The 15137-nt window shown below is 39.9% G+C and overlaps 1 protein-coding gene across 8 annotated transcripts in view; it reads right to left on the bottom strand.

Moving 5' to 3' along the window:
- The window catches only part of naaladl2 (N-acetylated alpha-linked acidic dipeptidase like 2), a 445610-nt gene that overhangs the window by 181286 nt on the left and 249187 nt on the right, over positions 1-15137 (bottom strand). For all 8 annotated transcript variants that reach the window (XM_084354597.1, XM_084354602.1, XM_084354598.1 and 5 more), the window contains 2 exons: positions 10894-11013; positions 6951-7083 (listed from right to left, as the gene is read on the bottom strand). In XM_084354597.1, coding sequence (XP_084210723.1) covers positions 6951-7083; positions 10894-11013 — 253 coding nt within the window. The remainder of the gene's footprint in view (positions 1-6950; positions 7084-10893; positions 11014-15137) is intronic.

The raw sequence follows: 15137 nt of genomic DNA, 5'->3' as shown, positions 1-15137 counted from the left end.
TTTTGTACAAATGTCCACTATGACTCACGAGTGAACTGATTATATATTGGGGACCAAAGGTCGAGGTCCCTGTGACCGCACAACACACATTTTTGGGCAAAACTCAAGAATTGATAAGATAATTACATACAAATGTCTAATGGGATAAAAATGACGAAATTATGATATCTGCTATTCAAAAGGTCAGAGGTTAAATGCACTGTGACATCATAATAATATGCAAAAAAAAGAGTTCTGGTCATTATTCAGCTTCTTGATGTGGAAATATTAGTTATTACCAAAATTGCCTGTATGTGTTGAATTCAATCCTTGCATTTAAACATTCTGTATATTTATATTACTAATTTGCATTACGGGGAGGTTGTATATGTGTCCTTGGGCAAGATACTGAACCCACAGTGCCCCGGATGGCGTTTCCATTGTTGTGTGAGTGGGTGTACAGTATGAATGGCTGAGCATAGAAATATGGTGCATACCTTGCATGGCAGCCTCTGCCATCAGTGTATGGATGTGTTGTACAGAGCTTTCAGTACAGTACACCTATATAAAATGTAGAAGTCCATTTTGCCTGAAACTCACCTGATTAAGGTCAGGGTGAGATGGTGGTCGTAGTTAAAACAACGACTTAATGCAGTGATTCCACACTTAGGGGTCGCAACATAGGTAATATGATTAATCTAAATATTTGCTTCATGTCTCGTGGTTATTGTGTTAAATGAATTATTTTACGTCTTCATGACCCAAAAATATTCCAATAAAATCACATTTAAATCTCCCTGGTCACAACTGGCCAAAGGGTTTCTCCATTTCATCTTCCTGGCCTGGCCTACTCCTTCTGCCTCGGCACATAAGCCCGATGAGACAGGGATTTGCATTTCTATTACAACTGGACTACCTGCTTGAAGGTTTGTCTTTAAGTGCTTATCTTGCGTAGTGGTTCAAGGTGTGAGTGTGCACAGTGGAGCGGGAGTTATTAGAGCACTTGGTCCAACTCCGGAGAGGGTCCATCCAGGGTGCAGCTCGGCGCAGCTCGGCTCAGTGTGGTAAAACTGGTAGAGGAAATGCAAATCAGCGCAACGTCGTTTGACTCGGCACGGCCAAAGCTGCCAGTGGAAAAATGCCCCCAAAAAACCACAGCTTTATTTTCGGGCTCGCAAGCCTGAAAGGTTATGAACCAAGTCATCCCATGTTTGACTTCCATATTAAACCAATATTACTCTAAGCTTGACCAAAGTGTTTCATTAGCCTAAACCATATACAGAATGAAGGTGAAGTTTGTACTGTCCAGCCCGTCCTCGCTCCTTGCTGACTTCTGTGTGGAATATCATTTTTAAAAGACGTTGTTGTTGAATACATGTAGCCTGATCCTGGATCTGATGGTAAATTGTTCATCAAGTCCGCGCGCCATAAATTAAGATATTCATCTGCGTTCTCCAAATAAAACTCCTAACTGAGCTTTAATACACAAAATCAAACAAAGTTACAGTGAATGTTTTCTCAGTCACTGTTCATATCTTTAAGTATCATAGACTTTTTCTGTTGGCACCGGTTCAGCTTTATACCAAGTGTGGAGACAGCTATAGGACAAGCTAGAATATCCAAGCTGTGGCGTCTCCTCCAAGAATAAATGAATGCTACAGCAGCATGGCGCACATCAGACTAGATGAACGCCGGAGCTACGTGGAGTAAAGCTGACAGCGAACACCTGCCGATGATATCTAACCAAACACCGTCGGCTCTGCAGGAGCAACTGTTATATATTCTTCCTCTTTTCATTAATGCAGCGCTACACGTGACGTTCACAGGCACGTCAGAAAAACACGGAAAACACACACATGAAAATAAACTCATATCCAAAAACCAGCAGGCTTGCAGACACGTCCTCTATCTTACCGAGTTGTTTATGCATGCAAAAACACAATTCATTCTTCTCGAATGCCTATGCGCATAGATAATGCACACTTACACACTCACGTGCACACATGCGCCGCACACAACATACTACATGACAGAACTGTGACAGAAGTATGCATGAGATGCCAAAGGCTTTGATTTGCTGTGGCTGTCAGCAGGCGGCGTATGAAAACAATGCAGCGGTACAAGGAACAGTCAAATTAACAAGCTAAGGAAGGAGGAGGAGAGGGTGGAGAGAGGAAGACAACAAAGTCCAAACAATAAACTGAGAGGTGGGGAAAGTCTAGGGAACATTATGCAGAGCCCTGGCAAACAGTGGAATTACATTTACTCTAAACAGCTCTTCCACCGGCAGCATTTCCACCGGGGAGCACTCGTGACAGCTTCTTGTGTCTTATTTTTCCATTTGGAAACGGGAGGATCTGACACCACAGAGAACTGACTGTGTTTTAAAGCTTTAACAGCCTGAAAGCTAGAAGCATTTCAAACTTAGCAAAACAGGTGCGGCGCAACTGCTTTTCGGCAGCCACACACAACAGCAGGAAATACCCAGAGTTCTCGCAACGTAAGTGCACATGAATTGCAGGGTAATTACCTACATTTCAGCAAATTGCGAGGGATTGTTGCGTTGCAGTAGTATCACTGTGGCAGCAGTGACTGAAAGTCTCAGTGTGTTGAATTCATGTCACCATGAGAAGCAGTGATGCTCACTTAAACTGACGCTACAGCACGGAACAACACTGCACCACTCTCACATTGAAAAACATTTAATTTTCTAGTATATCATACGACCATATTATATGTCACATCACTGTAATAAAATAGAAAATCCCTTTGTAGAACAGGGCTTACTTTGCTTACTTTGTTGCACTAATGGATCCAATTTCCATCTTGACCCGGTGAGGGATCATTTTTCAAAGATTAAGTTGAAGTAAGGCAGCAGACTGTTCGGGGTAATCAGCCGGGCTGTTATGCAGATTTTTAGGCTGACTACAATTAGATAAAGAGCACTGTGACATTTTCTCATCCTGCATACGAAAAAATTTAACTATTATTTTTTACTGGTTTGGGTCGAAATTCTTCCTGAATGTCCAAGAAACCTTACGGATGATTCACAAGGTGCATTTCCTTAAATCTTTGTTGCAGAAATTTTACTGAATTCGAATTAAAAACAATAAATCCTATTGAACAGAACTAAGAATCTTTTGAAATCTGAAAATTGTAAAAGGGGGTTTATGAGCTGTATTTAGCAAGATCTGTAGCAATCAGATTTTATGCAGGAACAAATAACTTTATATTACAATTGGATTACAGCAAAGTGAAAGCTAGTGGAATGAATGATTCTTAATCCAGGTAAACAAAAAAGAAAAAAGATCATTAATTTGATTACTGTAAACATTGTGAAACAATGATTAAAATGACTGCATGTTACAAATTATAGGATAATTTGTAATATGCCTTCATTTTAATCAGTTTCTCATGTTTGTTTGTTGTTTGGCGTTTGTTGTTTCTCAAACACAATCAAATGAAAAATAAATTGGTGACACATAGAAAACACATACAAACAGTAAATGATGAAATTCAGCTCTAAATACCAAACTTAAGAAATCATAAATCAAAAAAGTTATCCAAGTACAGATATAGGATTTTGCAACATCCCATAAATTTTCAATTAAAATCGATGACATGAACTGGGAGGGCCTGGGTGAGATGGTACGGACTGACCCACATGATACAGGCACATGTGGTCTTGGACATATTACTATCGTTTCACATTTAAGTAATTCACATGTCGAAGGTGATAGATAATGTGAAAACTCTGTGTATGGGTGGGGAAACTCATACTCAAAAAACAGTAGAGAATAAAGAATAAAGAGATATTAACTAGTGTGTCGACTGTGAAACAATATGCTGGATCTAGAGTTTTATAACATTTATTCAGTCACACCAATGCAAATGTGCAGTTCATCCAAAACAACACGTTGAAGAGGGATAGCTTTATCTTTGCACTGGAAAAATGATGACAGTTGCCTTCTTAGTGACGAACACTTTTACTACATGTTCATCCTTTTCCCACAAAGTAGCCTTCTCTTGCAATTCAGTCACATCAACAATGCACGGCTAATTGTTGTAATAACTGTTAGCATTGACTACAAATATTCACATTGTGTGACATGAAGAAAACAACAGCAATAGAAGTAACCGGCATACTTTACTGTAACTCTTCCTGGATTCAAAGGGTCTCAACAACAAGAGATCTGATTCTTACTGAGCCGGATGACAGATGTGGCAGCGTTGGTCCGATCTCTCATGGGCTTTACGTTCTGACACGAGGGAAAAAATCTGCAACTAGTCCACGCTTGTAGAAAGAAGTGTGAAACCCGGGAGATGTGAAATGACTCAAAAGAATGATCTTGCTGGAAACAAAGAAAGAAACAAACTAAAGTGACATCAAATATTGCTCCATTGCCAAGAAAAAAAAGCCTAAAAAACGCTGGAAAGCAATTTTCTGATGCTCAGTGCTTTATGAAATACCGACTTTTTAAATGGCTGCATTATCAGCAATCTAATTAGATTAGGCGGAAACAAATGAACAAATAACTACTTAGGATTCTGGAACAACACATGTATTATTCAATTGAATGGATGATAAGTCACAGGCAGCATATCAAAATTGTACCAGCTGCATTGACACACACACACGAAAAGATTCATTTGTTTACTGGCAGTGTATGAAGGCATACATTTGGGATGCTGGACAGGATAATTTGTAATAAAGGAACAGATTTACAAACAGCTTTTTTCCACCAAATAATCTGTATTTGTAGCAAGTGACAGCACATACAGTAGATTTACCAGCTGTGATGCTCAAGCTGGCATCGGAGAGCTGGAGGCAGCAGATCAGAGTAGCTGCAATAACTTTTACTACATATCCAAGGAATAGAAATGGGAGCAAAATGTCGTGTTAATGTTTTTTGAATTGAATGCATAGAGCTTGATCTGTATGCAAATTGGTTAAATCTTTAGTATCTTTGGTTTGCGATGATGTAAAGGAAGCGAATAATAACCATAAAAGGCTGATTGGTTTCCTGTACCCCCAGTGGACCAAAAAAGAAGTTCACAAAGGGAGCACGTCTGTCTCTCCACCACAAAAGCAAGAAAAGGTATTGATTTCCCCGGTCACAATCTCAAGGTAACAATGGAGTAACATTGGAAAAAGTTGTTTTTTTTTGGTCATTTATGGTTTTTATTTGCGACAGGACAACTTAGAGATGATGGGAGGTGGGAGATGACATGCAGCAGGGGGCTGCAGGTTGGACTTGAACCCTGGGCTGCTGCAGCGAGGACAGGGCCTCTGTATGTGGGTCGCGCCCTCCACCAACCGAGCTATTGGGGAGCTCCAACATTGGAAAGTCTACATAGCAAAAAAAAAGAAAACCAACTAATGGATGAGGCAAAGAAGGTGAAGAGGGAGAGTGATAGAAACCGAGGTAAAGCAAGACCGAAGGGATAGCATTCATTCAATGGAGAGCACTGATAGGAGTTTCCTCTTACCACCTTGAGACTTGAGACGGTTGAAAACCGGCATTCTCTCTACTAGATAAGTAACAAAACATGACAACTCAATAAATCTGCCTTTTTCGTAGCTCTAACTTTGGGGTTTCTAGGTCAAATTGGGCTTCTTACAGTTGTTTTTTGATTCGGACAGCAGCCAGGCTGCTAGCGGTAGCCATGCTGCTAACACTGCCTTTGCGACATCAATGCAGTATTACAGCATTACAACATGTAAACACTAGGAGGGAATGGTGGATCAATTTACAGTATAATATACTGAGAGGTAATTAGAGGATGTAAATACACTGAATGGCTAGAAAAAACATGTGGGTTAATTTCATGGAAGTCTTGAGGATTATAACTTCAATGTAATATCTCAATTTTATTTGATCTCTTGTAATTTTAACAGTCATAGTTGTGCGTCATGTGCTGCTGGAGCATGTGAACACCCCCTGGGTAGAAAACCTGTGAGACTCTTTAATCTTTAATGAAAAACTTGGAAATTGCCGATTGATACCAGTTTAAAGGCTTAATGAAGAGAACATGCTGCAAGACATTTAGTCTTATTAATTTAATATTTTTCAATAATAATAATAATAAAAACTGAAACAGTATCTGGCAGTTGAATAAAGTATGGTTGATATGAGTAATGAGGTGTCCTTTCACATCTTCTGTTCCTCTGAGCTGTATTAGCACCAGGGACCTGAGAGCACTGCGATTGGTGTGAGACCAGACAGCCAGCATCTGTCTCTCTTTCTCTCTTCCACTTAAACACCCCCCACCACACACACACACACACACACACACACACACACACACACACACACACACACACACACACACACACACACTCTTACACATGCTCACACAGCAGTCCAGACATCTGCTGGGGCTCTACTGGGTCTTGCCACTGTGGTACTGGGACTCTTACAAGGACTAAAGATACTTCAGCGGTAATGACACGTCCCTAATGGACAGACCGGGCAGAAAAACAGGAAGTGGGGACAAGACTGAGTGTCGGAGAGGTCATCCATCTTGGGAGGGTGATTTAAATACAGTAGAAAAGAGTCACAGAGATACAGAGAGATATAAAACGTCCTCTGCCTGAGAGCGAGGTAGGAAATGTGAGTACGTTTCAGGCATTGACCAGATTCCAAAGAGATCTGACCTCAGATGTGCTTCAATTACTATTAACTATAAAATTATGTTTTATTAGAGGTTGATCATGTCTGTCCCCCACAGTGGTGGAGTTCAACTTCAAATCTTATTAGATGCGGTCAGTTATTACAAAATATTTCTTAGCGTCTTTTTATTTGGTTTAGCATCGTGTCTTACAACCAAGCGCATAAAAAAAATGTTGGTTTCAGGATAAATCAGGGCTTTTTGTAGATCTAATGTATTTCCGTGAAATGTGGATAAAGTGTAAATCAAAGCTGAATGGATAGCTTGAAGTGGATTTTACACAAAAAACACACACTCACCAACAGCAGGGTTTCCTCCCGGGTTGAGAGTGACTCTGAAGGCTTGATGCGAGATGTGGCGGCCAGGTGGGGCGTCACATGGGTCGATGTAAAGCAGAACACCTCCGAAGCCGAGCTCGGACAGCAGGGATAGCTGGACACACACACAAACATGGAAACGGAGCGATGAGTAAGAAAGAGCGATGGCACATTCAAACTCAAGTGCACAGAGAGTACAGTATGTGTACAGTATAAATATTTGACACCTACAATACTTTAACTCGCTCCACTATGTTTCACAGCTAGTTGCTAACTGTCAATCTCATTTGGTGCTGGGCAGCTGGAGGACAGCTGGAAACAGGAATGATGAACGATGGTTTTTGTCAGGAATTTGCTGAGTCACCCACAGACACAGTAAATATGTAATCGTATGACTGGTTGTTTTACCTCGAGACAATCAAAGGTCATACTGTATTGATGTTTAGTTAGCCAACATCAGTGGTAATAATAGGGAATAGTTGCCGGGCGGGAGGAAGTGTGCTGCCGCTGCTGCTGCTGCCACCGTGCAGAGCAGTATTTCATTGTTGTCCATGGGAGATGTAGCGTCCTTGTTTTTTATGAGCGTAGATGACTATTTTATTGAATATGTGACACCAGCCACGGTCATTCTCCTCTCATCACGACTCTGTCCTTCACTGGAGAACAGGGACACACACACACACACACACACACACACACACACACACACACACTCAAATACTCTCAATTATATGCGCAAACAAAATTGCCCACTTACACTACAATATTGTAATGCAGATATTCATGCACACCCAACACACACACACACACACGCACACACAGACACACACACACACACACACACACACACACACACACACACACACACACACACACACACAGACACAGACACACACACACACACACACACACACACACACACACGGTGTATGCTGTGTTGTCTGCACACACTTGTACATGTTTATTGGGGGACACTTGTGCCACAGATCTTGATGTTATGATGATTGGAAGTCATATATTTATTATAAATTACTGTACCTAAATACAGTACGACAATTTGCGGGAACAGACTGTCCTCATCAGAAAAATGACCGTGTAGATTGATTGTGCAAGCAGCTTATTACGACAGATTTTTAAGAAAGAAAGAAGAAATTTTAATCAGAAGAGAAAGATCCTCATTGACTGACTGACTAAACACACTAAATAAACAAACTGTTTGTTTTCATTAATAAACAAACTGACCTTAAAGGACAACACAATTTCCTATTGTTTTACTTTGTTTTTATGTGGCGGACCCTGTCATCTTTCTAACTTCAGACAGTGTTCTCGGGACATTACTGTCCTCTGAGAACAGCTTAAAGAAAAAGAAAATATTTCTGGGTTTGAATTATTACTTAAGTAATATTGTAAATATCAAAATTCTGAGTTTGAATTTCGTCTCCGAAACTACATAGTGCCCTCTCAAGTTTCTTGTTAGCCAGCGCCCTCTAGTGACTGTAGTAATTATCACAGCAGCAAAGAAGGAAGTCAGGTGAAGTCGTATGAGGAGGGACAAAGTCTGTATTGGGAGGAGGACGGGATGGATGGGCATGTACTGTGTGAAACCAAAAGTGAATGAGCTGTTATTTTAACATAATTGATTTATGTCCCAAATGTAACATAACTTAGTTTAGCTTTTTTGTATCTTTTTTTTTCACACCGACGACATTTCGATCCTCTGTGTGTCCTGTACATAAGGCAGAATTGACAATAAAGTTGACTTTGACTTATGATTCTCATATAATTCTTGTAATTCTCAAAATAGTTGGTATTACACGTTTCTCTACTCAGTACTGAGTTTACTTTTAAAAAACTCTTTACACAGCTTTCTTCACTGACAGCTCAGCACAGAAGTCCAGACATCCACATGTCACATTCAAGATGCGCTGAGAAACTAAAACACTTGATACACATTTCAACTCTTGTGCCAGAACGCTGACAACATCTGCTGCTGTCTACCAAACAGCAACACTTTGCCACTCATTATACTGTATAATGAACATAAAGATCAACAACAGCAAGCATGAGCAGTATCACTATTGTCTTTGTAAAAGTATCTTTTATCTATTTAGCATTTCTTTTTCATGTCAAATCACTGTGATCCAGAGTTTAGTCCACACTGTTGTGCTGCCTGGGTTGCCTACCGATTTTTAAAAACCTGTAATGGAACCAATTGAGTTAAGCTGACATGGTCAAAACATGTTTTACGTGTGTGCATCAAATATGACTCTCGCTGTATATGTGTAACATTGGGCTTGCAGTCACCGTCACACACTCATTAGTGAGAGTACAAGGCTCATCAATCATTCCTCCCCATTTATATGTAAAGGGCGATCATTTCTCTCAGCTGCCGACACACGGAGACATTATGAAGCACACCTGATCAAATTTGTCACAAACTGTGGGCGAGGAGGAAAAATGGGTCAGCAGCCTGTTGCTGGAAGGGTCCCATGTGACAGGAGGTGCAGTCTGATTTAATGGAGTTTTCAAAGTCTAACTGTGTGTATGTAAATGCAGCATGGTGACCCCTCTTTATTTTCAATCTCATTTTTTTTGTAACCTCCATTTACTCCTGTTATGGCTCATTAGCCTGTCATTTATCCCTAACCTCACATTCAGCAGCGGAGTAATGTTAAGTGGATAAAGCAGTGATGATTTTCTAATAAATTTAGGTCCTGTATGGCTCCTGAACCAGACAAATCTGCAAGCTCATGTTTTATTTTCTCAGACAGATCTCCCAAGCACATTTATTAAACTGCCACCACGTGATGTTTCAGACTTTTTTTTTTTTACTTGTATGTCTGTCTCACACCTAGAATTAACACATTTGGATATGCAGGCTGTTTGTGTACATTTTCCATTAACTAGTTTTCCTGAAGCATATATTAATTTATAGACATTTGTTAAATATAGACATAGTGTTCTTTGTGGGCAGAAAAGCGTTGGTGGAGCGTTGGGATGAAGCACTTTTGTGCGTTGGTTTTGTCTCTTTGTTTTTTAACCATGTGCGCCAAGAGGAGGATGCTTGCCCTCATACTTTGCATGGAAGATGAGCTTAATAGACAGTGATCCACAATGCTATATCATTGCGCAGTGTAACACAACATTTGACTAGCCAACTGACATACATGGATACATATACTTGTGTCATAAGCTACATACAGTACAGTAATTCCCATTACTCAACGCTGCGGTCCACATGGGGTTTGTATTCAGGTTTGCATAATTGAATTACTTTAAACAGAAACTGAAAATGAATTTATCACTAATTAACATGTAAGTGGATGTTTAGGTTTTGATTAACTGGATTTGGAATTAACATTTTTCCCTGTCATCCTCTTAATTGATAGGAAAACTGCTTTGAGCTGAATGTGGCACACGTCCAAGCAGGAACAGGCCTCATCAATCAACGCATTGCTGATGTTATTTCTTATTTAGACTAATGGATTCAGACATCTTTTGCAGTGAAGAGGTGCAGTCACAAACAGTCAGGTATGATAAATGTATGGCGAAAAATAATATACAGAATTAGTCATGCCTATATAAATTAGGCCCTGTTCAGTTTACAAAACCCTGTTCAACAGGCTGTATTTGGCTTCTTTAAAAGGCCAGTAAGCCGTAGCATGCAAGTATATTACCATACTCAAGATCATCTTGGAAAATCAGATTTAAACCCTCTCATTATGTGAAAATCAGTTCTTTGTCGTACCTTGCACTTGTACATATTTTAAAGCTCAAAAGATCGAAATTCTTCAGTCTGGGTGAATATTTCTGCAGGATTATAGTATCAGGTAGATCTCAAGTGCAGCATTAAATCACATGTGTGATTCCCTTACGGAGAGAGCAGGGCAGCAGCACTTTTTACAGAGTTTTGATTTCATCTTACCTTGTAGAGCAAAGGTGCTTGGCCAAGCTTGACCACAGCAATCTGGTTGGTCAGGTTCAGGCTGTCTTTGGCTCTCCTCAGGTCGTCCACGCTGCCATACTTAACATCCACCACCTCCCCCTGATGAAGGAGAAACGGCACAGAGGTCCATGGATCAGCGAGAACTAAAATCATTAAATGTCCTTAAATCAAAAGTTCGCCTCCCAAGTGTCAGATCATGTATACCTGTTTATATGCCTCAGTCTTCTGTGTGCTCATTGGCTTATCCGTTCTCTGTGTATGACCCACGCATTAGGGCAGGGTATCGGCCACAGTAAGCCCAAAGTGTTCAAACATTTAGTTTGAGCAGATATTTCCAGTTTTAGCTTCGCCATCTTTGTACTTTATTTAATGTTCGACTTATGTTGAACTTCAAGATCAACAGAAGTTCATGTTTGGCTGCCACTGTTAAGACAATATTAAAAGTAGGGTTGTGGCACCCCAGTAGTTCAGTTGGCCAGACATGTGCCGAGTGTACTGAGGCTGTGTCCTTGCCGCAGCAGCCCAGGTTTTGTATCCGTCCTGTGGCCCTTTGATGCATGTCGTCCTCTGTCTCTCGACCCCTTTCCTGTCATCTCTTCAGCATAAAAAGCCCAAATAATAATAAATACAAACAAAAATAGCAAGTACTTGGCCGAAACAAGTATCCATTACTAAAAAGTTATTTTTATGAGTACAAGCATCACCCCAGTAAAACCTGTCAATGTCAATGCCCAGACTCAAGAATATCCTCATTTTGTAGCTGACTGAAGTTTATTCATTCAAGTTTAATATTTTGAGGCAGTTCTGTAAAAAGCTTTCTAATAAATCATAAATATAGCAACTTCTGATCAATTTAAATATACATTTTACTGGTCTGAACTACTTCCCTTTAAACACCACCCACTTTCTGTTTACGTCACGCCTATCTGAGTAGATACAAATACAGAACATTTACTTGGTTGAATACATACAGATACAGATAATGGTTTACTCGCACATACCTAATTTCAGAGTCAGTTAACTATCCATGAGGAATAGTAGTCAGCCTCTAAAGAAAACTCTTGTATATTCATCTGTGTCTCTGGAGGAGCTTTTTAAAGTCTGAGACCGTAATGATGACACAGGGGTCAGCGCTGCTTTGCCTGAAATGCACAATTCAAAAAAGCCACGTTCCAAACTCGGTGGTGTGGGAATTTGAAAGATGTAAATGTGAACAAAAGGACACTATGAGGTTTCATTATGAGAAATACATGCAACGTTTTTGTACAGTAGGTCAAGTCAGGTCAAGGTTGGAAATTCTCTGTTGCTTTTAATTTCAATTCCTTTGAAAATCTGTTGCTTGATCCAAGTCCAGCACTTAGTTGTCAGGGTTTAACTTTACGCAATACCTTTTCACAGAGGTTCTGATAAATGATTGTTCCACAAAGCGACTACAAAAAAGTTAAAATCCGATATCACATGATAAGATGCAGAGTCTTACTTTTCATATAAATAACGAAGACCCTGCAATTCAACAACAGTTACAGACATTTTAGAGGCAATTATAGAGATTTAATGAATTGGCAGTGTGCATGTCATCACTCTTGATTTAGTCATTATAATCACTAGCATGGCACTGACTGACAATAGAGTAGGATTACTTTACAGCACACTGAAATTACTTCAGACAAGTCTGTTTTGTGTGTACGTGCATGTGTCTGTGAGCGAGCGTTATCATCTACCAAATTAAAGTGACCTAGAAGTTGTTGAGGAAAGTCAAAGAGCTACTTTTTGGGGTCTCTCTCTCTCTCTCTCTCCCTCTCTCCTTCCCCCCTCTGTTTCTCTCCCTCCCTCACCCCTCTCTGACACTCTCCCCTCCCCCACTGCATCACCTGGGCCTGATTCATTTTTCATGTGGCCTGGGGGCGAGTATAACACGATGCTGCAGTGGAGAGAAAAAGTGAGGGAGAGTACGAGAGAGAGCCTGGATGTGCCAGCGAGAGAGAGAGAGAGAGCGCACATCTTTTGCATCAGGGGAGCCCAGGAGAGGAGAGCAAGAGAGATTTATCGCTCCTGCCTGCATTTGCATCATAAAAGTTCTCCATTTAAACTGCAGACCATGGAACAGTACAAGACGCAGCAAATTGAAATACAGGAGAATCTCTGTACGTACCGAGATGGTGCTGCTTGAACTAGATCCATCTCTCTCTCTCTCTCTCTCTCCTCCCTCCCCCTTCCCTTTCGCTTCATCACAGCGAGGTAATGAAATTAACAATTTAAGTGGCCTCTGTCTGGCTGAAGCTGTGAGCATCATTCTCCTGTTGCGATGACAAATTCCTCTCTCGACCCAGCCAGGCATTCACACAAGATTTTTTAAATTTTTTGAAGGATGATAAGGAGACCAATATATGTTGATGGACTTGTTGATGGATGTTGGGGCCCAATATCTCTGATTCATTGTGTCCGCCGCAGTTGCATCCTGCATTTAGTCCATTTATATGCACCGATCAGCAACAACATTCAATCCACCTGCTTTACATCGTGCAGGTTCCCCTTGTGTCGCCAAAATGGCTCTGACCCTTGAGGCAGAGACACAAGACCTCTGGGGGTGTCCTGTGGTCTCTGGCATTGGGACATTGGCAGTGGATCCTTGCGCTCTGGGGTGGGTCGGACAAGATGATCAGTGTTATTCACTGCACCTGTCAGTGGTGTGAATGTAGCGGCTGATAGGTGCATTTCAGGGAAGGAAATTAGTCTTAACTGGCCAAAAATGAGTGAGTGTATTTTAAGCCCCACTTTTAGGACAAGGGGTGAAAGCATTTTATTAATTTTTTTGACTGACTTTGTGCTGACTGACAGTTTAGTAAGGGGAAAATGCAGAGACTGTCAATTGTTCTGACAGCCCATTACTCCAAAAGCCCATTTGACTAAAAGCGTGTTATTCTGAAATCAAAGGCACACTGCTGTGAAGGCCCATTTTACTAAAAAAACTTACTCGGCTATTACTGTACCAACTCATATGTAACTTAACTGATGTAACTTACTTACTTGAATCCAAATCTTGAACCCTTTTGCTGAACCTAACCAAGTAGTTTTGATGCCTATACCTAACCAACATGTGTGTTGTGCAAATCCAGAAACTGTACAAACTGTCTGACAGCTATGAAAACTAAGAAATGTTATATTGAAACCTTAAAACAAAGAATGAATATGAAGTGCTCCCTAACTTACCAAATACAATACCAAAAACAAATGGTGCAATAGGTCATTTTGCCACCATATACTTGAGAATGAATATCGAAAAAAAATATTTATATATATACATATATACAGTACAAGGGTTCAAGTGTGTATACATATATATAAGTATATATACATATTTACAGAGATTATATTTACTTCAGTTCATACAGTTCTTTACTGTTGACATGTTGACTAATGTGTATAATTAAATTGTAATCCTGGTTCAATACATAAAGATAAATGTGTACTGATGGAATCTGTACAGTAAGAGCATTGTTTGAAATAAGAAAATATATGAAATTATAAGTAAATAATATCAAACTTAAAGACCTCCACCACTGTAAAAGGTAAAAATATCCTTATTCCATCGTGATGCATGTTCCTGTTTTACTGTATGTGGTCACAATCCTGTGAAAATCACTCTTGTGCAAACATTAACTGCAGAATATTCATAATCACACTGAGGGCTGGCCTTACAGAGGAGATGATTTTATTAGGTTCTAGAGCACATGCGCCTACATTAGCATATTAATGAGGAAAAACATTTTTTCTTGAAACTGCAAGAACTCAATTAGGTTCTAAGAGGCATAGCTCATATTAATTGCAGCCATGATTTATGAGAAGATAAGTATGATGACATAGCACTTGCTTCTAAATAATGCTAATAACCTTAATTACAGATCGTATTAGTATAGCTTCTTATATTAACTTATTGTGGTTGATGAGAGATTAGGCAGCTCAAGTATCTTGTTAGTTTAAGCTGTCTATTAGCTCTGAAATTATTTAGACTGAGGACCAGTATAGTAAAAGAGCTTAATCTATTTTTGGTCTGGTGGGGAAACAGATCTGGAATACTTGCTTGTGTATTACTAGTACTTTGCACCATATATAATGAAACATATTTGGCTTGTCTGGAAACAAAGTAAGTACTCTTTACAGAAAAGATGTAGCTATGTATCTTCATTCACAATGAAAAGATGTAACGATATAAATAAGTGAAA

The sequence above is a fragment of the Pagrus pagrus genome (assembly GCF_965226575.1).
Source record: "Pagrus pagrus genome assembly, chromosome: 6".
NCBI classification, from domain to species: Eukaryota; Metazoa; Chordata; class Actinopteri; order Spariformes; family Sparidae; genus Pagrus; species Pagrus pagrus.
Note: the sequence above shows the minus strand (reverse complement) of the source record. Positions and strands in the feature narration are given on the sequence as shown.